The following is a 22,440-nucleotide window of genomic DNA, read 5'->3' on the forward strand; positions in this document are numbered from 1 at the left end:
GCCTTGTTCATGTCGTACCTCAGCCCGAACGACCCGGTCCCGAGGTCCGGGACCCGTCCCATGACGATCCTGGAGCTCGGAGACTCGAGCGTGTCCTCGGCACCCTTCATCGTCGCGTCGACCAAAAACGCCGCCGCCGTCTCGTAGGACATCTTGAGAAACGGCGAAGGGGACGTCTCGATGCCCGCGCGGCTGCACGGGCGGTAGTTGCCCTGCTGCATCATGAAATCGGCGATGAGGGTCAGGTGCCTGGCGTCCACTCCGATGCCGTACACCCCGAACACGTTCCTCACCTCCTGCACCAGCGTCTGCCTCGCGGCTTCCACGCCGTACGTTTGTAACATCGCGTAGACGTCGTTGGTGGTGAGCTTGGTGCAGTCCACGAGGTCGTCGTTGGCCCACGCGGCGGCGAAGTTGACGCCGTCCGTCTGGATCCGCAGCGGGTCCTTGCCCGTTGGGTCGTCGCTTGGCAGTTTCCCGACGACGTACGTCTTGTCGATGCCGGGGACGGACCTGACGATTGTCTCCGACGCAACCTTTTCGCAGAGCTCGAGGACGAGAAGCTGCGGCGCGGTGAGCTTGAGGGACAGCGTCAGGACGCACGTGCGGGTCTCGCGATCGACGTTGACGGTCTCCACGATGTCCTCGAGGGACTCGAGGAGGTCCCCGCCGACGGAACGCGAGGAGGCGCGGGGCTTGGCCGGCGCCTTTGGCTTCTTTTTGGGCTCCTCCCGGGCGCCGGATGTGTCGTCACCGTCGTCATCCTCGGAGCCCGAGCCCGAGCCCGAGTCCGAGCCCGAGTCGGAGCCCGAGTCGGAGTCGGAGTCGGAGTCGGATTCCTCGTCCATGGCGTCGCCGTCGCCGTCCTCGGCGGCTTTGACCTCGCCCTCCGTCTTGACCGTCTTGACGTGCGCCAACTTCTCCCTCTTCTCCTTCGCGTCCGCGTCGGTGAAACCCTCCCCGTCGTCGCCGCGCGCATCCTTGCGATCCTCCGTCTTGGCACCCTCTTCGTCCTCCTCGTCCTCGTCGTCGGAGGCGTCCTCGCCGTCCTCCTTGTCGTCCTTCTTCGACTTGACCGCCCTCTCGGCGTCGTCGTCGTCGTCGTCGCCGCCGCCGCCGGTCGCCCCTCGGTCGGCCCTCTCAGCCTTGGAAACCTCGATCCTCCCCGCGTTGGCGCCCACGCGTCGAAGCTCCAGCTTGATCCGGCCGTACAGCCGCTTCGCGAAGTCCCTCCTGAACGATTTGGCCATCTGGGCAAACGACACCTTGCCGTCATCGTCCTCGCCGGCGTTGTCGTCGGACACATCGTCGGACACATCGTCGGCGCTGGCGTCGTCGTCGTCGTCGTCCTCGCCGGTCTTCGGCCCGCGGAGCTGCATCGACACCGTGTACGTCCGTGCGAGCTTACCGGTGCCCGAGTGCGACGTCCCGCACGGGTTTTCGGTTACCGAGAGTCTCCGGATGAGTTCCGCGAGGCGAACCCTGCGAAGCCGCCTGGCGAGGTTCTCCGCCTGCTCCATCGTCTGGGCGTGCGGGAGCAGGGGCAGGGTCATGACCGGCGTCGCGAGCTTCTTCGCGGCGGCCATGAGGAGCTCGCGAAGGCGGGGGATTCCGAGCGTCACGTTGGCCTCGCCGCGGCCGGCGAAGTGGAAGGTGTTGAGGGTCATCTGCGTGGACGGTTCGCCGACGGATTGGCCCGCGATGCAACCGACCGCCTCGCCCGGCGCGGCGAGCTGGTTGAGGTAGCGGTAGTTCATCAGGCGCTTGAACTCCTCGCGGGTCACGCCAGCCTGCGCGACGAGGGACTGCTTCTTCTCCGGAGGCTTCCTCTCGACCACCCCCTTGACGGACTTGAGGTCAGCCTTGATGCTCGCCCCTCTCTTGCCGCCCTTCTTCGCGGCGTCGTCCTCGCCGGCGAAGTACCCCTTGCCTTTGCCGTCCATGAACTTGTCCAGCGTATCGCCGAACTTCTCCGGGATGGTGCCCAGCGTGCTGCCCTGCGGTCGCTCGGCGATGGACGGCAAAGCCCGCCGCGAGCCCGAGCCCGGCGGGGGGTCGTAGGAAAATTCCGCAAACTTGCCCTCGGCCCTGCCAGCCTCCGCTTCCCGCAAGTTGGCCTTGACGAGCTCGGCGTTGTCCGCGAGAAACTGGAAATCGCTCGCGTACGAACTCTTGGTCACGTCCGCGCCGTCCTCGCCGTACTGGAACTGCACCACGGATCCGTCGCAGTCGCGGACGGTGTGATCGTAGTGCACCCTAAGCGTCTCCAGGTTCTTGATCATGCACCGCTGCAGGTACCCCGAACGAGCCGTCTTGACCGCGGTGTCGACGAGTCCCTCGCGCCCCGCCATGCAGTGGAAGAAGTACTCCTGGGGCCTGAGACCTGAGAAGAATCGGTCCTCGATGTACCCGCCCGCGCGCTGGGACAGGTCAAAGGGCTGGAAACACGGCAGAGTCTTGCCGGAAATCATGCGGGGCACTCGGCGGCCCTCCAGCTCCTGCTGCCCCAAGCACGCCGCGATCTGCGAGAAGTTCACCATGGAACCCTTCGCCCCCGACTGCGTCATCAACGACAGGCAGTTCTTCGGGAACGGCTTCTTGGTTCCGTGCGGCAGGCACTTGGTCACCGCGGCTGACGTGATCTTGTTCAGCGCGCCCGACGACCGCATGTCGAGGATAGCCTCCGCGCCCTCTCGCTCGGCGAGCCTAGCGGCGATCTGCTGTTGGAGCGCCGCGTCCGGGACGTTCTCGTCAGCCTCGGCGAACGTGGCCGCCGCGCTTCTGCACGCGGCGGCCGCCTTGGCGAGCTCCTCGGCTCGGCCCACCTCCGCCTCGGGCGTGAGGATGAGATCGTCGAGTCCGCACGTCATGCCCCACTTTTGCAGCCACACGGTGAGCAGCCGGGACAACACGGACAGCAGGTCCCCCGCGAGCACGCGCCCGTGCAGCTCGGCGACGGCGTGCACGAGCCCCTTGTTGCCGAACGTGTTCTTGTCCACGATGCCGCAGCACACGTAGTTTTTGCGAAGGATAAACTCGCCCTCGCCGGAGTTCTCGCCGCCCCAGTAGTTGGCGGGCACCTTGCACCCGTGGCTCATCGTCATATCCGGTCGGCCGTGGGTGATGTGATCGAGCACCGCCGATATCACCTGCTTGCCCGTCCACAGCTCCCTCGGATGCACGATCGCCGGCGGGGGCACGGTGATCGAGTGCCCCCTGGCGGACCCCCCCCCTTTGTCCTCGTCGGCGTAATCGACAAGCGCCGAATACAGCGCCTGCCGCATCTCCTCCCGGTCGAGAAACGTGTCGCGTTTCGTCAGCAAAACACCGGCCACGACGTGGTCCTGGATCAGCCCGCGCAGTGGGGAGCCGTCCGTGGGTACCGTGTACTGCTGGTCCGCTCGCACGATCTCGTACGCCTCGGCCCTCGCGAGGTGGTCCTGGGGGAAGTGGAGGTTCATCTCGTCGCCGTCGAAATCGGCATTGTACGTCTTGCAGTTGGCGTAGTGCATTCGGATGGTCCTCTGGCCGGGTAACACCTTCGCGGTGTGCGCCATGATACCCGGCTTGTGCAGCGTGGGCTGACGGTTCACCAGCAGCACGTCGCCGTCGCGGAGGTGGCGGTAGACCTTCTTGGCGAGGGGGCGGGACCTCTCGCCCGCCGCCGCCGCCGCCGTCGCCGCCGCCGCCCGCACCTCCTCGCCGTCGTCGCCGTCTCGAGGCGCACCGTCCGTCTTGATGCCCGCGGCGGCGGCGGCGGCGGACCCGCTGACGGGCGCGGGCGCCGCGAGCAGAGTCTTGGCGATCGCCGCGCGCTTCTCCGCGGTGAACCTGTCGAGGTGGATGACGCGGCCGCGCTCGTCCTCGATGGCGTTAGCCCCGGGGTGAATCTCCGGGCCGTTTTCAACCAGCTTGCGCATCAGGTCCACGTTGTGTTCGGTGACGTGCTCCGGAAACGTGAGCTTCTTCGCGAACACGGGAGGAACGCCGATCTCGGACGTTCGAAGGTACGGATCGGGCATGATCACCGAGCGGGCGGCGTAATTCACGCGCTTGCCCATCATGTTCATGCGAAAGAGGCCCTGCTTCTTCTCCAGCTGCTGCCGGATCCCCGGACCGCCCGCCTCGCCGCCCTCCCTGGACGAGTCGATCAGCTTGTTCACGCCGCTCTGGAGGGTGAGCCACGCGCGGACCGCGCGCTGCGCGCGAACCTCGGGGGGCTCCGGGACCGTCGGAGGCTTTCGGAAGAGCTCCGCCAGGGTCAGGTTCGCCTGGATAATCGCGTTGAGGTGCGTGTTCTGCGGGTGTTCGAACATCATGTCTCCCATCCTGCTCGGCGGTCGAAGCTTGCACGGGGTCACGAGCACCGTCTGCATGAAGAACCGGGCGGGATCGGATCGGTTCACGATGGGATCCTTCGCGCCCTTGGTCAGCCCGTGCGTGGGAGGCGCCGCGGCCCAGACCATCGAGCAGAAGTCGTACTCTCTCGCCCACAGCCTCTTGAGGAGCGCGCGAGCCTCGATCGGGGTGATGAAGACCTGCTTACCCGCCTGCTGCGTCGCGTTGTCCACGCGCACCTTCTTCTTCTCGCTCTTCTTTTCGTCCGAGCCGCCGGAGTCGGAGTCGCTGTCCGAGACAGAGGAGTCGGAGGAGTCGTCCGAGCCAGAGCCGTCGTCGTCGGAGCTCTTATTCCTCCTCCTCTTCTTCTTGCCCGCGTCGGGATCGGGGTCGACCTCCTGCCCGGCCAGCTCCCGCCCGTCCTCTTGCTCGTCGTCGCCGAGCGCCAACTCCGCGAGTTCGCCGTCCAGGTCGATCCCGAGCGAGGCGTTGGCCTCGCGCTGCTTGTTGGTCAGCGCCTGGCGGTAAATCTTGTTCGCCCCCTCGGGGGTCACCTTGGGGGAGCAGCACCCGCAGTTCTCGCACTTGGCCGGCACGGAGGCGAGGAAATTTCGGATCAGATCGCGGGACTCCACCATGGAGTTCGTGGTCCACACGACCCGGTCCTGAAGTCGGCCCTGGTGCGTCACCGGCAAGACTCGGGACACAGCCGTCGTGTCCACGTCCGCCACGTCCCTACCGAGTCCGTCCTCCTCGAGCTCGGCGATGGCCTCGCGGACCTGCTTGGAGACGCCGACGGTGGATATCTCCGCCGCGGCGTTCAGGTCGCCGGCGCGGATGAGCTGCATCTTGCGCGAGTACGCCGCGACCCTGTCCGCGCCCATCTTGAATCGGTGGCAGTGGAGGCACATCCCCCTGAGCAGCCTGACCACGGTGCCGAAGGTCAGGGGGTTGTAGACCGGGACGGCGAGCTCGATGTGGCCGAAGTGGCCCGGGCAGTGCATGGCGCTAAGCCTGCACGTGGCGCAAGACCCCTTCTTGTCGATGGGTCCGAGCGCGGGATCGTACAGTCCGTCCTGAACCGGGTTGTTGAGCGCGTCGAAGAGGACGGGGTTGCTGATGCGCTTGACGCTGATGCGCCTCGCCTCCTCGGCGTCGTAAAAGGAGAAGGACGTGGACACGATCTCCTTCTTCACCAGGCCGGGCTGGCGGAGCTCGACCGTGGAGGGCTTGCCCCCCTTGCCGCCGCCCTTACCCATGGTCGGTCCCTCCTCCCGTCGCCGCTCGCCGCTTTTTATTTATTACCCTCGCCTTCGGGAGGGGGCGCGAGCGCTGACGCCGCCGAGGTTGAGCGCGCGACGCGCCGCCGTCGGCGTGCAAAGTCGGCGCGTGAGGTCGCCGCGGGATCGATGGACGAACGCGTGTGGCGCCGCGGTGCGAAACCTTCCGATGCGCACCCCGCGTCGCGTCCGCAGTAGTGGCAGCGGCGGCAGTCGATGCCGCCGACAGCTTTTTGCGGCGTCGGGACGACGATGCGCCGGGGGAGCGAGGAACTGTGGGGGCGGGACTGCTGACTAATAACCCTTGTGCGCACTTCCCAAATTAACTATTTATCCTCCTTCAACGACGAAGTGCACGGCGAGACAGTTCGATAAAATCGCGTAATTAGCTTTGTCAACGTTGACAAACCCCTGACCTAATCCTCGTCCGAGTCCGCGTCGTCGCCGCGGAACCTCGGGTTCCCCTTCTCCTCCTCCATCTCCTCGTCGCTGTCGTCGTCCCTCCCTCGCTTCGATCCGACCTTGGGCGCGGCGGCGCCGCCGCCGCCGCCGCCCGCGGCCGCGTTCGCCGCGGATGAAGGCCCGTGATCTCCGCCCCCGCGAAACCCGTCTCCCTCGTTCGCGCCCGCGACGCCCTCCTCGTTCAGGTTCTCCAGCTCGTTCTTGATCAGCACGCCGTACCCGCCTCGCCCCGCGTCGTAGTTGGTCCGGTACTCGTCTCGCACCTGCCCGCCGCTCTTGCCTCGCCCGAACTGCCTGCCGTCCTGGAACCCCCAGTCGAAGTCGATCCGCACCTCGCGATCGTCGAGCTTGGTCCCGTTCAGGTACTTCACCGCGCGCTCGGCGTCCACGCGGTTGTGGTACTCGACGAAGCAGAAGCCGCACGGGGTGAGCTTATGCTTGTCCAGGCCCATGATCACCGTCTTCACGACCCCGCACTTGGCGAACAGCGACCAGATCTGCTCCTCGCTGGTGAAGAACGACACGTTGCCCACGTACAGGGTGGCGGAGGACCGAAGGCGGTCGAGGTACTCCTCCATGCTGCCCTTGAACAGGCGGTCCTTGTACTGAGTCAGAGGCTCCGAGTCGAGGAAGAGGCGCGCCATGGCTGGCGAAGGAGAATGGGTCCACCGTCTCCCGCGCCGCGCGTTCCCGTCAGTGATCTCGCCGCCACAATTGAATCGGGAGGACCACGTTTCAGTCGAGGGCGCGAGCGCTTCACTCCCGGGGTTCATTTCTTGGACGAGCGGGCGGCGGCGGTTTCCCCAGGGGCCCCGGGATAGGATCGAGCCATGGACCGCGACGGGTCTCCCGAGCGCCGAGAAGAGGACTACTACCGCTCGCACTGGTCCAGAGTGTACAGGGAGGACCCGTCGCAGCTGGACAGGGAGTGGCACTGCGGGTACGAAAAGGCCTTGGCCGCGATACTGCCCTTCGTGAACCGAGCCGCCAGCGGTGCCGCCGCGCCGACGCGGGGAGCCCGCGACGACCCGGGCGACGACGGCGCCGTCGCGACGACGAGCGGGAACGCCGCCGCCACCGGCAAGGTGTCAGCGCGGGGCAACGGGCTCGTCGTGGACGTCGGCTGCGGGAGCTCATCGATGGGGCATCAGATGTGGAACGACTTTCACTTCGGGCACTTGGTGCTCACCGACATCGACGAAGGGGTGCTGCGAACCATGCGCGATAGGTTCGGCACCGAGACGAACGACGACGACGACGAGGCATCGGAAGCATCGGGCGACGGCGGTGGCGGCGTCAAACGACGCACGGTGCGGTGCGTGACGTGCGACGCGCGGGACATGAGCGGCGTCGGCACCGCCAGCTGTGCGATCGTCGTCGATAAAGGCACCCTGGATGCGCTCTCCGGGGACGACCACAAGACGGCGATGCTGCGCGAGTGCGCCCGAATCTGCGACTTTGCCAACGGCGGGATCATCGTCTCGGTGTCCTTCGCGGCGGCGGCGCGGGTCGCGCTGCTGCGCGCGACGAGCGACGCGCTCGGGTTGGACGTCGTGACGCGCGTCGTCGGCGACGGCGATCCGAAATACGGAAAAGAGGCGGTCTTCGTGTCGGTGCTCGGGCGCGAGGTCGGCGCGGTGGCGGGAAGTTTGGCGCGGTGCGAGCTGACGGAGACGGTGCTGGCGAGGGTGGGAAGGTCCGGGAGCGTGATCGAGGACGAACCGCCGGACTCCGGGGACGAGCTCACCCTGTTCGACGGGGACCCGTGAAAGACACGGAAAGTTAGCACTCGACTGGACGGGAGTCTGGACGGGGACGCGGCCAGTGGCACCATGGAAAAAATATTCGTCCAAAACCAAGCCTAATCCATGACTGCACACGTGTGAGGCAGTGACCTGTTCAAGCGTAACTGGATTTCATACGATGGTAACACTAAACCTGGCTCGTCGTAATTCGGCGGGGGAGAAAACCAAAACCTGCAACAAGCGGAGGCGGGATATCTGGCTTCGATCTCAACCAGTGCGAGAGACGCGCACTCGAGGAGCCATGAACAACAACCTCAACAAATCTAGGGCGTACCTAGGCGTCTTCAGTGACGCCGGGTACATCGATGTGGGCACAAAGGTGCGGGATCCTTCCGCGCCCCGTGCACCCGCGCGGTCCCCCCCCCTTCCCTCCCTCCCTCGTGAATCCATTTCAGGCGCCCCGACAAGCCAACTCTCACCCTTAGCCCACGCGACTGACCTCGCTTTCGCCCCCACGGTCAACAGGAGAAGCCCCTGCCCTACCCCATCAAGGAAACCCTCCATCCTAGATTTCACGGCAGGCAGTTCGTCGCCAACCCGCAGAAGACCGGCTCTTACGGCGCCAAGGTGCGTCGCCACCCCCGCGCCAATTCCCCGATTCGATTTCCCGAAATGGCACAAGAAAATCCCGTTGTTCGCCCCATCCCGTCCCTGACTCGACTCCTCCCCCCGATCCTCCCCTCAGCATCCCGAGGTTTACCTCGATAAGACCCACAGCTGGCTTCTCGAGGGTGTTCCCTACGTCGACCGCGTCAAGTACGCCGAGGCGCAGCCCGAGAAGCCCAAGCGCGGCTTTGGCACCAGCGACTACTCCAAGCGGGACGAGTTCAGCATGGACTATCGCACGGAGCAGTACCGGGAGGCGCTCAAGAGCGAGGCGAAGCACCAGGCGATCGCGTCGGAGAAGGCGAAGGCGGCGATGGAGAAGGAGCTCGCGGCGAGCGGCGGAGCGGGGCCCGGGGCCGGGACCGCCGACGCGGATAAGACGGCGGCGACGAGGAGGAAGCCCCTGCTCTACGATTTGGTGTTTGACGGCGAAGATGCGTACCCCACCGCGGTTCGCGATTCGATGATCGAGGGTCGGGACTCGAAGAACCCGACGCAGATCTCGTGGGAACGCGATTTCGGCGCCATGCGAACCTCCGCGCACGCGATCGGGCACGGGATCGACCAGGCGGAGCACGGGAAACCGCAGTTTGCGCGCCTGCCAATCGTCGAGAGCACGTTTTACCGACCGCAGGGGGTGCCCATATCGAGGAACAACACGGTGTTCAACTCGCGGCCGCAGTGATGGCGCGCCGTCGCCGTAGTGTACAGACATGTTCGCGGCTTTATGTTTCATCAGTAACAGAGCTAACTCCTCCTCCTCCTCGTCCTCCTCAATCGCCCGCGCCCTCCTCCTTCGCCTTTAGGACGTCCTCGAGGAACTTGTTCTTTGGTTTGCCCTTCTTCCCCTCCCTGAAGAACTGCCTGAGGGTCGCGACGTGGTTCAGCACCGCCTGCTTTCCGTCGCCCGTCTTGCTCGACGTGAAGATCATCGGCGGCAGCTCGTCCCAGTACTCGCTCACCTCGCGGCAGAAAGCCTCGACGTTCTCCTCCGGGTTGGCGCGCTTCCCGCTCTTGACCTTTCGCTTCTTGTCAACCTTCGTGAACACGACGGTTACCGGGATGTTGTTCTCGCCGAGAAACTCGAGGCACTCCAGGTCCAGCCGCTGCGGCTTGACCGTGGAATCGATCAGCAGCATCACGGACAGTAAGTTGGGCCGGCCCAAGAGGTACTCGCGCGTGAACTCCGCCCACTTGCGCCGAGCCTCCTCCGGGGCGTTGGCGAAGCCGTACCCGGGCAAGTCGACGAAGTACCACGTCCCGTCGCCCGTGATCATCTCGAAGTGGTTGATCGTGCGCGTCTTGCCGGGGTTCTTGGACGTCTTGGCGATGTCCTTACGGTTGGTGAGCATGTTCACGAGCGACGACTTGCCGACGTTGGACCGGCCGATGACGGCCACCTCGGGGTGCTTGGGCGGCGGACAGTCTTTCACCCTCACGCACGCCTGCATGAAGCGGACGGACTTGACGATGGCGCCCTTGGCCTGCTGGACGGTGGCCTGGGTCAGACCGTCGGCTTCGTCCGTCAGGTAGAGGTCGTCCTCGATGTCCTCCTCGGCGAAAACCTCCCTCGCGTCGTCCTCGTCCTCGTCGTCATCATCCGCCCCGGCTTCGGCGGACCGTCCTCCTCCGCCCCCCGCCGCCATGCGTAGGTACGCGGCTTTGGCCGCCTCCCTCTCCTCCTCGGGTATGAACTTGAACATGGCATCGTCCACGTCCATGGAGAGACCCGCTGTCGTGGCAGCCCCGGGCGCGTCCTCGTCCTCGTCGTCGTCGTAGTAGCCGCCGTCGCCCTCGTCGTCGTCGTCGTCATCGTAGATGCCTCCGTCATCGTCGTCGTCGTCGTCGTCGAAGTCGCCCAGTGAGCTGGGGTCGACGTCCGGCACGTCTTCGTTGAACGCCGCGAGCTCGTCGTCGTCGTCGTCGTCGTCGTCGCCCCAGTCGGGCTGGATTCGCGACGCCGACTTCTGCGCCTGGTCCTTCAGCCTGTTCTTCAATCCCCTCCTCGCGGGCGGTCCGACGCCCTTCCGACCCGGACGCGTCGGCTTCGCCGCTGGGGCCTTCGCCCCGGAACCCTTACCCCTGCCCCCGGCGCCGCCCTTCGCCTTGCCGCCGGCCCTCTTGGTCGCCGCGCCCATCGTCGTGAGGGACCTCGCGGGTCGACGCGCCGCCGCGCCCGCGAATCCCCGCCGCGCGGAGAACGCGTCGGTGGCGGCGGTGGGACGGGCGCAGCCTCCAATCGACGCGGAGACTCCGCGCGCGAGTGACGCCGCGACGGGTCTCGGCGCCGATCCAACGCGCGGCGGCGCGCGAAGCAGCAACGACGTGAGAGGCGAGGACAGCATTGCACCTCTTCTCAGCCAGCTCATGCACGCGAGGCCTACGCCGCCTCCAATGCCGCCGTCGCACGGCTGGGACGAGGTGCTCTCCCGGAGGACGGTGCGCGACCCATACCCTAACAGAACCTCACTGAAACCGTGGGCACGGACCGAAGTTTTGAACTCTCGCCCTTCTCGGACACACCTCGGGCCCCCAGCCCCCCTCGCCGTGGGAAAAACCGATCGTCGGGGCCATCGTCCTCGGAGTTGGCCGAGATCTCATCGATCGTCGCGGCGTGAACGGGTCGGTGGCGTCGCGTGCCGCCTCGGACGTCAGCGAGGATGCCGCCGAAGAAGGGATCCGCCCGGGACAAGGAGGCTGACGCGCTCGCCGTGGAGGAACAGCGTCAGGCCAAGCGAAGCCGCGAGATCTTCGACGCCGCCATGGACGGCCGGCAGCTCTCGCGCGTCCGGCCGTCGTCGATCCGGGAGCTCGTGCCCTCCAAGCTCCTCCGCAGGAGCGACTGCAAGGACGTCCACAAGCGATCGAGCGTCAAGAAATCCCGGTACATGACGATATTCCCAGGGCAGCTCGCGCACCTCAAGGAGGGCAGGATCGGCTCGCTCGCCAAGCTCGACACCCAGAACCCCGTGCTGTACATCGAGTACGGCCACCTCGGCAGGCTCAAGCTCGAGGGTACCATCGTGCGAAGCAAGACCACCCGGTACTTCACCCTCAACGTCAAGAGCCGCGACAGGCTGAACCTCGAGGACTGGTTCGACAGCTGTGTCGTGTTCGGCCGGTACGCGTGGGTGGGCACCGTGGAGGAAAACCCGGGCGAGGAACCGATGCCGTTTCCCGAACAGCTCGCGCACGTCGCGGCGGCGGCAGCCGCGGACCCCGATAAAGGAGACGCGAAAGGGGAGGAGGATGAGGACCTCGATCCCGCCGTCGCCGCCGTCGTCGCCGCCGCGCGAGCCGCGCACAAGCCGCCGACGGAGGCGGACATGTGGAACGCATCCGTCGCGGCGGAGGAGGGCGCCAAGCCCATCGTGTCCCGCCACGTGGCAAACGACGACGACGACGACGACGACGACGAAGACGAGAAGCCGGCGATTGGGAGGGAATCGGCCTCCGCGCCCGCGCGCTCCGACGACGACGACGACGACGTCGACGACGACGGCGACGACGCGGCTGGCCCCGGCGCGAGAAGACCCAGGCGCGAGTCCGCCAAAGCCGTCAACTACGCCAAGTACGACGAGGGCGACGACGACGTGTTCGACGACGACGACGACGACGAGGACGGGGATCGGGTGTTCCGGGGGCGGGCCACGGCGACGGTGGCCAAGGCGGCGCCCGCGGGGTTCTCGGCGCACAGCTCTGGGCTCGGGAAGCGGGAGAAGGAGACGAAGAAGCCGCGCGCGGCACGGGCGCCCAAGAAGGAGACGAAGAAGGAGGCGAAGACGGATGAGGTGATCTCGATCGACGACGACGAGGATGACGACGAGGATGACGACGAGGAGGACGACGATGCGCGGAAGGACGATGACGAGGGTTCCGACGACGAGCCCCTCGCGGCGCGGCCCTCGGCTAATAACAAGCAGAGCTCGCTGCTGGGTTTCCTCAAGCCCAAGGCGGACGGCGGCGGGGGAGAGAAGCCTCGGCCGAGGCGGGCGTCAGCCGAGGCGGCCAAGCCCAAGCCGGTGAAGCGAAAGCACGTCCTGGACAGCGACGATGACGACGAGGACGAGGATGAGAGCGAGGATGACGACGACGACGACGACGACTGGGCGTAGCGTAGCTTTCACGGGTGAAGTTTTAGCAAATCGAAATCCGCGTCAGACTTTGGACCTTTGGGAAAATCGCGGGTCGTTCTCCAAAAACGCCTCTGAACACGTGCGGTCCGCGCTGGGGCATCGCGCGCGCCACTCACCGCGTCGCGGTCGTTCCTCGACCGGGTTCGCGCGGACACCCTCCAAGCATCCGAGTCGTCCACCCGGCGCGCATCCAAGGGGGAGATGACCTCGGAACTCAGGGAAGGACTGCTCGGGTCAGCGGCGGCCCGGGAGCCGGGTCAAGGAGACAAAGGCCCCGAGTATGATGACAACGACGCGCGTCTCGCGTCGCGCGGATTCGGCGGGTTCATGCGCGAGACCGGGCGCATCGCGCTCGACGCGCTCCCCGTGTACGCCTTCAACGTCTCGCAGTTCGCGAACAACATCCTCTCGCAGGCGTTCATAGGGCACCTCGGCTCCAAGGAACTGGCGGCTTCGGCGCTCGCCATTTCCTACATGAACGTGATGTGCCAGACGGTCAACTACGGGCTCGCGACGGGGCAGGAGACGGTGGTGTCCCAGGCGAACGGCGCCCGGCGCTACCGCGAGGTCGGGGCGTGCCTCCAGCGCGGCCTCATCGTCCTCGTCGTCACCCAGCTCATCATGTCCTGCGTCTCGTTCTTCGGCGAGCGAATCCTCATCGGGCTCGGGCAGGACGAGACCCTCGCGAAGATGGCCGGGCAGTACATCCGCCTCTCCATCCCGACGATGTGGGGCAGCGGGTACAGCACAGTCATGTGCACGTGGCTCCAGGCGCAGGGCATCTTCCGGCCGGTCGTGGCGCTCGGTCTACCAGGTCTCGGCGTTCAGGTCGCGGGCCTGTACTACTTTTTGCCCAGGTTCGGATACCTCGGCGCCGCGGCGGCGACGGCGGCGTCGGCGTGGACGAGCGCGCTTCTCTTCACCGGCTACGCGGTGTGGCTGGAGCGCGTGCACAGGGACCCCGAACGACGGGCGCTGCCCGACGGCGCGTACGGTGCCCTGCGCGACGCCTGGAACGGCGTCGGGACCTACCTAAAGATTGCGCTCCCGAGCTTCAGCATGATCCTCTTCGAGTGGAGCGCGCTCGAGGTGGCGGTGCTCTATTCCGGGGTGCTCAAGGACAGCGCCAGCGGCGTGCCCACCGCGGTGAGCGCCATGATCATGGGCGCGATAACCTGCGCCTACGCGTGGTCCCTCGCGCTGTCGCAGGTGGCCAGCAGCCGCGTCGGTAACGCCCTCGGCGAGGGCCACGGAGCCGTCGCCAAGTTTCGGGCTCGATGCGCCTGGTTTTTGCAGCTGTGCTTCGCGCTCTCGTGCCAGCTCGCGCTCTACGCGCACAGGGCGGACTGGGCGGCGATCTTCGCGAGCAAAAAGGAGCACGACGCGTTCAGGGCGGCGAGGAACGTGTACCCGGTGCTGGCGGGCATCTTATTCTGCGACGCAAACGCGGCGTTACACAGCGGGTTCGTGCGGGGCCTCGGGCTCCAACACGTCGGCGGCCCCCTCAACCTGTCCGCGTTCTACGTGGTAGGGATACCGCTGAGCACCCTGTTCACGTTCAAGTTGCGGTGGGGGCTGCGGGGGATATGGGGCGGGATCGCCGGGGCGTTCGCGGCGCAGGCGCTGTCGCTGGGCGCGCTGGTGTGGGGCTTTGCCGATTTCGAGGGCATCGCCGCGAGGGTGTCCACGGAGGCTGCGTACGCGCAGCTGTCCGAAGGGGAGAGCGGCTCGGACTACGATACCGACGACGCGGGTTCGATTCCCGGCCTGTTCGATTCCGACGCGGAGCACGAGCGCTTCCAGGTGTCGGACGTGGAGGCTGGGTCGCCGATGACAAAGCCGCAGTTCATGCGGCGAGTCTCATCGCGGACGCGCCTCGGAGGCCAATACGCTCGCCACGGATCCGCTCGCAGCCTCGGCGGGATGGTCTCGCACCCCTCGTCCGACTCGCTCGCGTCCTCGTTCTCGAGGTCGCTGACCAACGCCGCGGTCGTCGGGGGCGGGTTCCAGAGGAGGACGAGCGGCACGTACGGGTCGAGGGTGCCGATGGCGCCGCTGTCGGCTTCGTTCGGGTCGCCGCCGGGGGAAGGAGGCTCGGGTGGACGGATGGGCGCGGCGGCGCATCACCGCCGAGCGAGGCGGAGGCGAAGCAACGCGAGCAGCCAGGCGAGCGACGCGACGAGTAACGGTAATTAGAAGGTAGCAGCGTAGATGAGCGAGATGAAAGAGGAGAGAGAGTCTTGTCTTGTCCGTCTCGAGCTAGCTTGTCTATTCATCCAAACGCGAAGCCCTCGACCCCGTGGCGAAGCGCGATCGTGACAGCCTCCTCCAGAGCCTCGTACGTGGGGTACTCCGGCAGACGAAGCGTGTTGAAGCACGTCGCGGCGGTGGGCAGGCAGTACGCCCCGACGCGCCCCGATGCGCCCCCCCCGCCGCCGCTCGAAAAACTCAGCGGCGTTCGCTGCACCGTAAACGGCGACGAATCCGAACCGAACCCGCGAAGGTTCGCGAAGCCGCCCACCGGCATCCTGCTGCTCCCGGTGGCAAACTTCAGCAGCAGCGTCCGCTCGTCCGGGGTGAACGAGTGGACGAGGCGCCAGAGCCACCTCACCTGCGGCGACTGCTCGTCGTATCCGTCGTACCTGGCGTTTGCCCTCCAGTCGTGGACGTCGATGGCGGCGACTCCGCCGAGGAGGCACGCAAACTCCGGAGCGGTGAAGTGCTTCAGGAGCTCGAGGGGAACGATCCCGAGCAGGCCGTGTCGCACCGCCTCGATCGCCGCGGATTTCGTGACGCGATCCAGCTTGTGCCTGGCGTGGAGCCTGACGTACTTGTCCTTGTTGAAATCCGTGACGGTTTTTTTGGAGCCCCCGGGCACGAGCTCCGTCTCCGTTCGCGTCGTCGTCGCAGCGGTCGTCGTCGTCGTCGCGACTCCTCCCGCGTTCTCGTCCGCCGTGGATGTCGTCAGGTCCACGACGTCCTCCCTCCTCGCCCTCGTCGCGGGCCGGGGCAGCCCCAGCGTCTTTGCCGTGACAAACTCAACCGCTCGGGTCAGCCAATCCGTCCTGTTGCCAAGGTCCACGCGATATTCCGACTCCAGCATCGTTCGCACCCTGTCGACGTGCATGCTCCCGGACCGCCAGAGCGAAACGTGCGCGTGGTCCTGCTGGCGGGCCCAGTGCGCGATTCTGTTCAGCATCGGCCTGTCCGACGGGTTCTGCTCGAGCCGCCGCCACGACCACCAGATTTCGGGGTCGTCGTTTTCGCTCGCCTCGTCGTCGTCCTCGAGGTCCTCCGACGACTCCGCCGGGAGCGTACTTTCCTCCTCCTCGACCGAGAACGTGAGGCAGAGGTCCTCGACGCCGCCGTCCATGTCGCGAACGCTCTCCAAGCTCCTCGCAACCTCCGGCGCCATCTCCTCCAGGTCCTCCCACGCCGTCGCCCTGCCGAGGATCCCCTTGAGAAACGCGCTCGAGAAGGACACCGGAAACGGGGACTGGTGCAACACGCAGTACCCCAACAGCCAGCCCAGGGCGGCGTAGCCCTCCTCGAGCCACGCCGGAAGCCGGTCGGGAAGGTTGGGCGGGTGGTAGACGCCGAGGCCCTCGGACGCCGGCCGGAGCAACGCGAACCCTAAAGCCGCCGCCTCGGAGTCCCGCGAAAGACGCGAATGTTGCGAAAGTTGCGACGCGTCAATCGCCTCGAACGCGTCCTCGTCGTCTCCATCGCGACCACCGAGCGCGCGCGGCTCGTCGCGCGTGATTTCCATCGCGACGCGGTCCAACAGGTCGCGCTCCACCCCGGGCCCGCGCGCGGGCATGCCGCGGAACGAGCAGTGGTGCGAGAGGGGCCTGCCCGTGAGATGCGTCGTCCCGTTGCGAAGAACCCACCGGCGAAAACTTCCCCACGCGTCCGAGTGCGCAACCGCGAGGGGCTCGAAATCCGCCGAGTGCGTGCTCTGCGACAAGGACCACCTGTGCTTGTCGTTGAGCTGGTGCTGGAGCCAGCACCGTCGGTTCGCGAAGTCCACCACGTGCGACGTCGAGTTTGTCAGCAAAAACGACAGCGGGCCGGAGAGGAGCGCTATGTGCGCTCGTATGTACGCGTTGAGGGCGTCGTAAAAGGGCGGCACCGTGGCGATCATCCGGAGCACCTTCATCACCTTGGCCCTGGACAGGTGCGAGTCGAGGATGGCGTTCATGGCGCCCAGCTGCTCCTGAAGGTCCTGCGCCATGAGCGTCAGCACCGCGCCGCGTCTGTGCGCGTAATCCGCGTACAGCAAAGGGATCCAGCCGCTCTTATCAGCCACGGTGCGACGAACGCCGAGCTCGTCTGTGAGCACCCGAATGCACTCCTCCTGCCCGTTCGCCGCCGCGTGGTGCAGCGGGGTCTCGCCGTTGTAGTTGCCCTTCTCGACGCACGGGGGGTGGAACTGGGCGAGGAGGCGCAGGGTGGCGTACGAGCCCGACTGCGCGGCGTAATGCGCGGCGGTGGATCGCGACTCCTCATCCGACAGCGAAATCGACGCGCCCACGTCGAAGCCGTTGACCCCGATTCTCCTACGCTGCGCGCTCCGCAGCAGCGCCGAGACGCATCCCTCGTACCCGACGCCCGCTCCCGCCGCGAGCATCAGCGGGGTGACCGCCGCCTCGTCCGAAACCGCCGCGGCGGGCCTGTCCGCGTAAAACGGCCCGTGCGCCAGCAGCGCGAGCGGCCCGAGCAGCGGAGCGGTGGTAGCCGCCGACGGCGTAAAGCTCGGCTCGGGGACGCCGCCGCGGTCGGTGTTGGCGTCCTTTTTCTCCTCCTTCGTGTTCTCGTCGTCCTCCTTCGTGTTCTCGTCGTCCTCGTCGTCCTCGCCCATCGTGGATTTGCGCAGCAGCGGCGGCGGCGGCGGCGGCGGGACGGCGCGCGCGGCGGCGGCTGCGTTGAAAGCTTCAAACTCGTCGCTCGGCCCCGGCGGCTCCCCCGTCGCCTCCAGCGCCAGCCACACGCATCCCGGGTCCGCTTTGGCGTTCGCGGCGGCGGAGTGCACGAGGGTGTACCCGTTTGGACCCAGCGGCCACGCGTCGTGGGGGCGGAGCGAGCTGTTCACGAAGAGTTTCTCCCCGAGGGCGGCGCGGATCGCCTCGACGACTGGCCTGTGACCGGCGGCGAGAGCCTTGTGAAGCGCCCGGCCAATCTCCTTCTTGCTCGCCAGCGGGATCCCCACTGTAGACGTCTTACCGACGAGAAGGCGGACGCACTCCGCGGCGCCCGCGACCGCGGCGCGACAGAGCATGGCGCCGCGCGAGGGCGGCTGCGGGTGGCGCCTGAGGAGCTCGTCCACGACAGCGAAATCATCCGACGCGAGGGCCCGCGCCATGCGCTGCGACCACGCGGTTTGGGTTCGAGGGAGCACGAACGCGAAGGCTCCTCCTCCCCGCCCGAGCCGCGAGGGTTTACCCGGGGGCGGGTCCGCGCCGTGTCCGCCCTGCGCCGCGCAGTTGGCGCAGAAAAACGTCCCCGTCCCGTCGGGTTCCCCGTCCACGCACCCGACGTGTTGCCACACGCCGCACCTGGCGTTGCAGCAGCGGATCATGTCGTCCCTCCCGTCGTCCGTCGTGGCCCCGCACTCGCACGCGACCCACTGGAATTCCTCCTTCGTGGGCGATCGCGTAACTCCGTTGATCTCGCCGGGGAAGGCGCCGTCGTCCGTCGGGTGGTCTTCCCGGTCGTTCTCGTCGTCTTCGTCATCTTCAAAAAAGTCCACGTTTTCCTCGTCAAAGACGATGAAGTTGTCGACGCCCTCCTCGTCCTCCTCGTCCCCCTGCGTCCTCGCCGCGTCCTCGTCGGCGCGCTCGATCTCCCTGAGCTCGGCCTCCTCGCGCCCCATCTTCTCCTTGAGCTCCGAGACGTGCTCCCGCCAAATCTCGGATTTCAGCGCGCGACGGCTGGAGATGCGAGAGCTCGTTCGCTTCTCGAGCTCGGCCGACGAGGTTTTATACTGAGCCGACATATATGCCGACTCGGATCCCGGTCCGGGTCCGGGTCCCGCCGCCTTCTTCTCCCCCGCCGTCTCGTCGTCGTCGTCGTCGCCGCCGCCGCGCTCCTCGGCGTCCTCCTCCACGCGCGGGAACTTTCTCCCCAGCCTTTGTCTGCGCCCCGGCGTCGCGGAATTCGTCGCACCGTCTGTCGTCACCGGTGAATCTTTTCCATCTTTTCCGTCCCCGCCGTCGCCGTCGGAAAGCGCCGCGCTTCTCCGCCGAAGCCGACGCGATCGCGCCGACTCGGGCTCGTGCGCCGCGGGCGAGACGATCGCCGTCACCGACGGGGGCTCCACGTCGTCCTCGGACGACGTGTCCGACGACTCGGACGCGTCGACGACGGCGGACCTCCGACGACCGCCGCGAATTTTGCGGCGAATTTTGCCAAACCCGTCGTCGTCTTCGTCGTCGTCGTCGATCTCGATGGCGTCGTCCGAGGTCTTGCCGCCGGCAGCCCCTCGTTCGACGTCCTCCCCGTCGTCATCCTTGTTGTCGTCGTCGTCGTCGTCGTCGTCCCCGGACTCGTCCCTGGGCTCCTCCACGTCCTCGTCGTCGGGCGCTATGAAGTCGTCCATATCCGACGATAGCTCCTCCTCGGAGCTGACCCGCTCGGCGTTGACTCCCGCTACTTTCACCTTTGGGCGGTACTCGTAGAACCGCGGGTCCACGCCCGGGCCGCCCTGATACACCGGGGTGTACTCCGGGACCGGGAGGTCGGACCTGCGGCGGGAGTATGACTTGCGGCGCGCGACGTTGCGACCGCAGGGCTTGGCTGGGGATGCGGACGATTTGGATCTGTTGCGTTCCCATCTCGGGGGTGATAGCTCGCGTTCGTCGTCGTCGTCGTCGTCTTCGTCGTCTTCGTCGTAGTCGGAGTCGTCGCGGAGGCCGCGTCGCAGGTCGAGCTTGCGGCCGGACATGGCGGCGACGGCGGCGGCGGCGCTCGCGCGGCGCGGGCGAGACGATGATCGCCCGCTCGCTCCAACATCGTTCGCGCCGGTCGCGTCACCGCCCCCGTCCCTCGCGCCATCCTCGTCGTCGTCGACGATCGCCCTGCCCCGCTTCCTTCGCCGCGCGGTCCCCGGCGATTCGTTCTCCTCGTCCGCGAACCGGACCGATCGAGGGGTCGACCGCGCGCGCGCGGGATCCCCCTCGGAGACGCCCCCCTGGCTTCGGTTCTGCCGCGACCTGCGCTCCGCCAGGGGACGCTCGTCGCTGTCCGACTCGGCCGTCGGCGACGCCGGGTCCGGGGGCTGGTCGTCGTCCGAGTCGTCGGGAATCCGCACCACCCGTTTCTTCCTCCTGGACGACATCGCGGGTGGGGCGGGGCCTCCCTCCCCGATGTCACTTCGTCTGCAACGAGAAATCGATTCTTTGCACAGCTCGAGCTCTCACCTTTCCATCCTCTGCTTTGAAGCGACAAACGCAACAACAGCCAAGGGCAACCGTCGGGTGCCCGAACCGTAAAAGACCTCGGCGACGTATCGAGTCCGTCGTAGGGTTATTTACTCCTCAAGGGCAATTGCCGATTGGGAATTAGGATTGACTCGGCGCCCCCGAACCGTGGCAGCTTTGACACCTCCGGGACCTTCCTTTGGGGTGGCAAAACGATGATCCCAGCCTCGGACGACCGCGTGCGACGGCTCGGCTGGTCGCCTCGGGGAAGAACTACGGCTGGCGCCTGCCTTGAATAAACACTTCGGCTCGCAATCTGGTGTTATTAAAAATGGCAGTTCTACGTATCATCCAAGATCCCTCTTAGGTCCGTCGGCCGCCCACTCCCGCGCCCAGAGGGCGCGGGCGCGGGGGCGGGGGCGGGCGCGGGGGCGGGGGCGGGCGCTGCGAGCGCGGCTTGTTCGATCGCAATGAGAGGCGCGAACAACGCAGCATGCCGGCCGCGAGATACGAAGCTCGGGATGAAGCTTCGCTCAGGCTGACTTAACTGCATATCAATCGGGGTTTGCCTCCATCCAAGGCATCTGTCGCGTCCGTCCTTCCCATGATCGCATGCACTGTGTGGGATACCATCGATCCAGAGCGTGCCAAGGCAACGTTGTCGATCCATGTTTTGGGTATGCGTTTCTGGCACCAGATGCGCGGGGTTATAACACCACAGATAGCCTCCACGAGACGGATGGCAAAGATGGGAAGTCTCCAACTCGTCGCCCTTGGCACTTCTAAATATACTGATGTTGTTCTTGCTGACCGTGATCAATTTGTCCAGCATGTCCTGCGCAGCACGTTTATCATCACCCTCCGATATTTTCTGTACGAGTTGCAAAGAGTGAAGCCGAAATCTTACACCGTCAGGATATTTTCCAAAGGACATGTGTTTAGGGGACGGCCAGCATCGATCTGGTTCCCACGAGGTGAATGGTCCAGGGGATCGACAGAGCTCGAGGATGTCAGTAATTCTTCGAAGCTCCAAAAGGTGTTTCCGATACTTCGAATCCAATGAAAGCATATCCTGCGAAAATCTGATGGGACCCAAGGTTCTTATTTCGGCGGCGATTGGTCTGTGCACTTCAAACCATAGAAGAATGGCCTCGGCCTGTTCCAAGAAAGCGTCTCTACGAGCCTGAGCCTCAGCCTGAGCCTCAGCATTTGTACCTGTTTCTTTTCGAGGGGTGAAGGACTCGAGTCCGCGGCTCGCAGCAGCTAGTATAACTTCCCCACGCTCAAATACACCTTGTTGTTCATCCTCCAATAGCTCTTCCAGTTGACTTTGGTCCAGTGCTGAAAAAAATTCCAATAAAAGGTCCTGAAAATCCGCTTGGCGCTGAAAATATCGGTGAACTGCATGTATACTGAAAAGCTGACCCGCAGCTTTCCCAGCAGCGTACTCGCCGTTGTTGTGATTTGTGTCTTCGAACTTCAAGGATACTGCCTTGCCCTGTTTTCGAACTTCAGGGATACTGCCGAAGCGCTGGTAAACGGTTCGTTTCAATTTCCCCCCAGCTTTCCCCTCCCAGACGTCTCCCGCAATGTGTTTCCAACCTTCGCTGATCAGCCCTGCGGCGAACTTGTCGGATTCGGACTGCTTTTGGGACGATTCCTCCGTCTTGGGTCTTTTTACTTTTCCGGGGCGGTCATCGGGAATGGACGGGGCGAGCGAGGGCGGCGCGATGCCCGTGACCGACGTGCCTCCCGCGGGTGCCGCCGCGGTCGAGACCGTCGCCGCGGGAACCGGATCAGGCGCGGGCGCCGGCTCGACGCTCGAGCCCTCGCGCGTCGTTCCAATCGATGAGGATGGGACGGGCGCAAAGTCGAACAGGTCGTCGAGCAGGTCCTTCCTCCGCGGGGGTCTCGGCGCTGCTGGGGCGCTCGGCGCTGCTGGGGCGCTCGTCAGGACGGGGTCGGGGTTGGCCGCGACGGGAACGTCCTGATCGCCGTGCTCTGTCGATGGACGGCGGTGAGGGTCAGCGTTGCGGTTGTTAGGGATGTCGGAGCGCCCGTCAGAGATGAGCGGCGGGAGCTGTGGAGACGTACCACCGAAGTTGAGCAGCTCGTCCAGCATCTCCGTCCTCCATGGAGCTCTGAGCGCCGCCGTGTACGCCGCCGCCGCCGCCGCGGCCTCGTCGACGGTGACATTCGCGTCGATCTCGCCTCCCTCGTCGACAGGCATAATGAAGCGGTTCTGAGCGCGCGTCAGACTGAGCCGCGTCCGATCGAGCGAGTCGCCACTTTTGGGTACGATAACGGATGTGACGCGTTTGGAAAACGCCTCGAGCACAAAAAATACGACCTAAGAGTTAGTGCTATAAGGGTTTAGTCGTGACGAGTCATGGAA

The 22,440-nt window shown here is 65.9% G+C and overlaps 9 protein-coding genes across 9 annotated transcripts; 4 read left to right on the forward strand and 5 right to left on the reverse strand.

Moving 5' to 3' along the window:
• Window positions 1-19: 19 nt before the first annotated feature.
• On the reverse strand, window positions 20-5,522 carry MICPUN_65110 (predicted protein; the record flags this gene model as incomplete). The annotated part of the gene is made up of 7 exons (XM_002505754.1): window positions 20-874; window positions 1,004-1,250; window positions 1,317-1,878; window positions 2,077-3,651; window positions 3,766-4,683; window positions 4,789-5,003; window positions 5,046-5,522. Coding segments are annotated over 7 exons (4,849 nt in total), but the record flags the coding sequence as incomplete, so codon positions are not given.
• Window positions 5,523-6,285: 763 nt separating this feature from the next.
• MICPUN_73957 (predicted protein) lies at window positions 6,286-6,724 on the reverse strand (the record flags this gene model as incomplete). The annotated part of the gene is made up of 1 exon (XM_002505755.1): window positions 6,286-6,724. A coding segment is annotated over one exon (439 nt), but the record flags the coding sequence as incomplete, so codon positions are not given.
• A 186-nt stretch (window positions 6,725-6,910) lies between these two features.
• MICPUN_63723 (predicted protein) lies at window positions 6,911-7,849 on the forward strand (the record flags this gene model as incomplete). The annotated part of the gene is made up of 1 exon (XM_002505515.1): window positions 6,911-7,849. One exon carries the CDS (start codon window positions 6,911-6,913, stop codon window positions 7,847-7,849), a length of 939 nt encoding a protein of 312 aa, XP_002505561.1.
• Window positions 7,850-8,003: 154 nt separating this feature from the next.
• Window positions 8,004-9,176, forward strand: MICPUN_54709 (predicted protein; the record flags this gene model as incomplete). The annotated part of the gene is made up of 3 exons (XM_002505516.1): window positions 8,004-8,204; window positions 8,351-8,452; window positions 8,571-9,176. 3 exons carry the CDS (start codon window positions 8,004-8,006, stop codon window positions 9,174-9,176), a joined length of 909 nt encoding a protein of 302 aa, XP_002505562.1.
• An 88-nt stretch (window positions 9,177-9,264) lies between these two features.
• Window positions 9,265-10,860, reverse strand: MICPUN_63725 (predicted protein; the record flags this gene model as incomplete). Its single annotated transcript, XM_002505756.1, has 1 exon — window positions 9,265-10,860. The coding sequence occupies one exon, from the start codon at window positions 10,858-10,860 to the stop codon at window positions 9,265-9,267; it is 1,596 nt and encodes a 531-aa protein (XP_002505802.1).
• Window positions 10,861-11,151: 291 nt separating this feature from the next.
• Window positions 11,152-12,606, forward strand: MICPUN_63726 (predicted protein; the record flags this gene model as incomplete). The annotated part of the gene is made up of 1 exon (XM_002505517.1): window positions 11,152-12,606. One exon carries the CDS (start codon window positions 11,152-11,154, stop codon window positions 12,604-12,606), a length of 1,455 nt encoding a protein of 484 aa, XP_002505563.1.
• Window positions 12,607-12,954: 348 nt separating this feature from the next.
• MICPUN_87767 (Multidrug/Oligosaccharidyl-lipid/Polysaccharide flippase) lies at window positions 12,955-14,292 on the forward strand (the record flags this gene model as incomplete). The annotated part of the gene is made up of 1 exon (XM_002505518.1): window positions 12,955-14,292. A coding segment is annotated over one exon (1,338 nt), but the record flags the coding sequence as incomplete, so codon positions are not given.
• A 619-nt stretch (window positions 14,293-14,911) lies between these two features.
• MICPUN_70857 (predicted protein) lies at window positions 14,912-16,156 on the reverse strand (the record flags this gene model as incomplete). The annotated part of the gene is made up of 2 exons (XM_002505757.1): window positions 14,912-15,558; window positions 15,946-16,156. Coding segments are annotated over 2 exons (858 nt in total), but the record flags the coding sequence as incomplete, so codon positions are not given.
• Window positions 16,157-20,385: 4,229 nt separating this feature from the next.
• Window positions 20,386-22,275, reverse strand: MICPUN_63729 (predicted protein; the record flags this gene model as incomplete). The annotated part of the gene is made up of 2 exons (XM_002505758.1): window positions 20,386-22,046; window positions 22,140-22,275. The coding sequence occupies 2 exons, from the start codon at window positions 22,273-22,275 to the stop codon at window positions 20,386-20,388; spliced, it is 1,797 nt and encodes a 598-aa protein (XP_002505804.1).
• Between the last annotated feature and the right edge of the window lie 165 nt (window positions 22,276-22,440).

Source organism: Micromonas commoda, chromosome 13 (genome assembly GCF_000090985.2).
Source record: "Micromonas commoda chromosome 13, complete sequence".
NCBI classification, from domain to species: domain Eukaryota; kingdom Viridiplantae; phylum Chlorophyta; class Mamiellophyceae; order Mamiellales; family Mamiellaceae; genus Micromonas; species Micromonas commoda.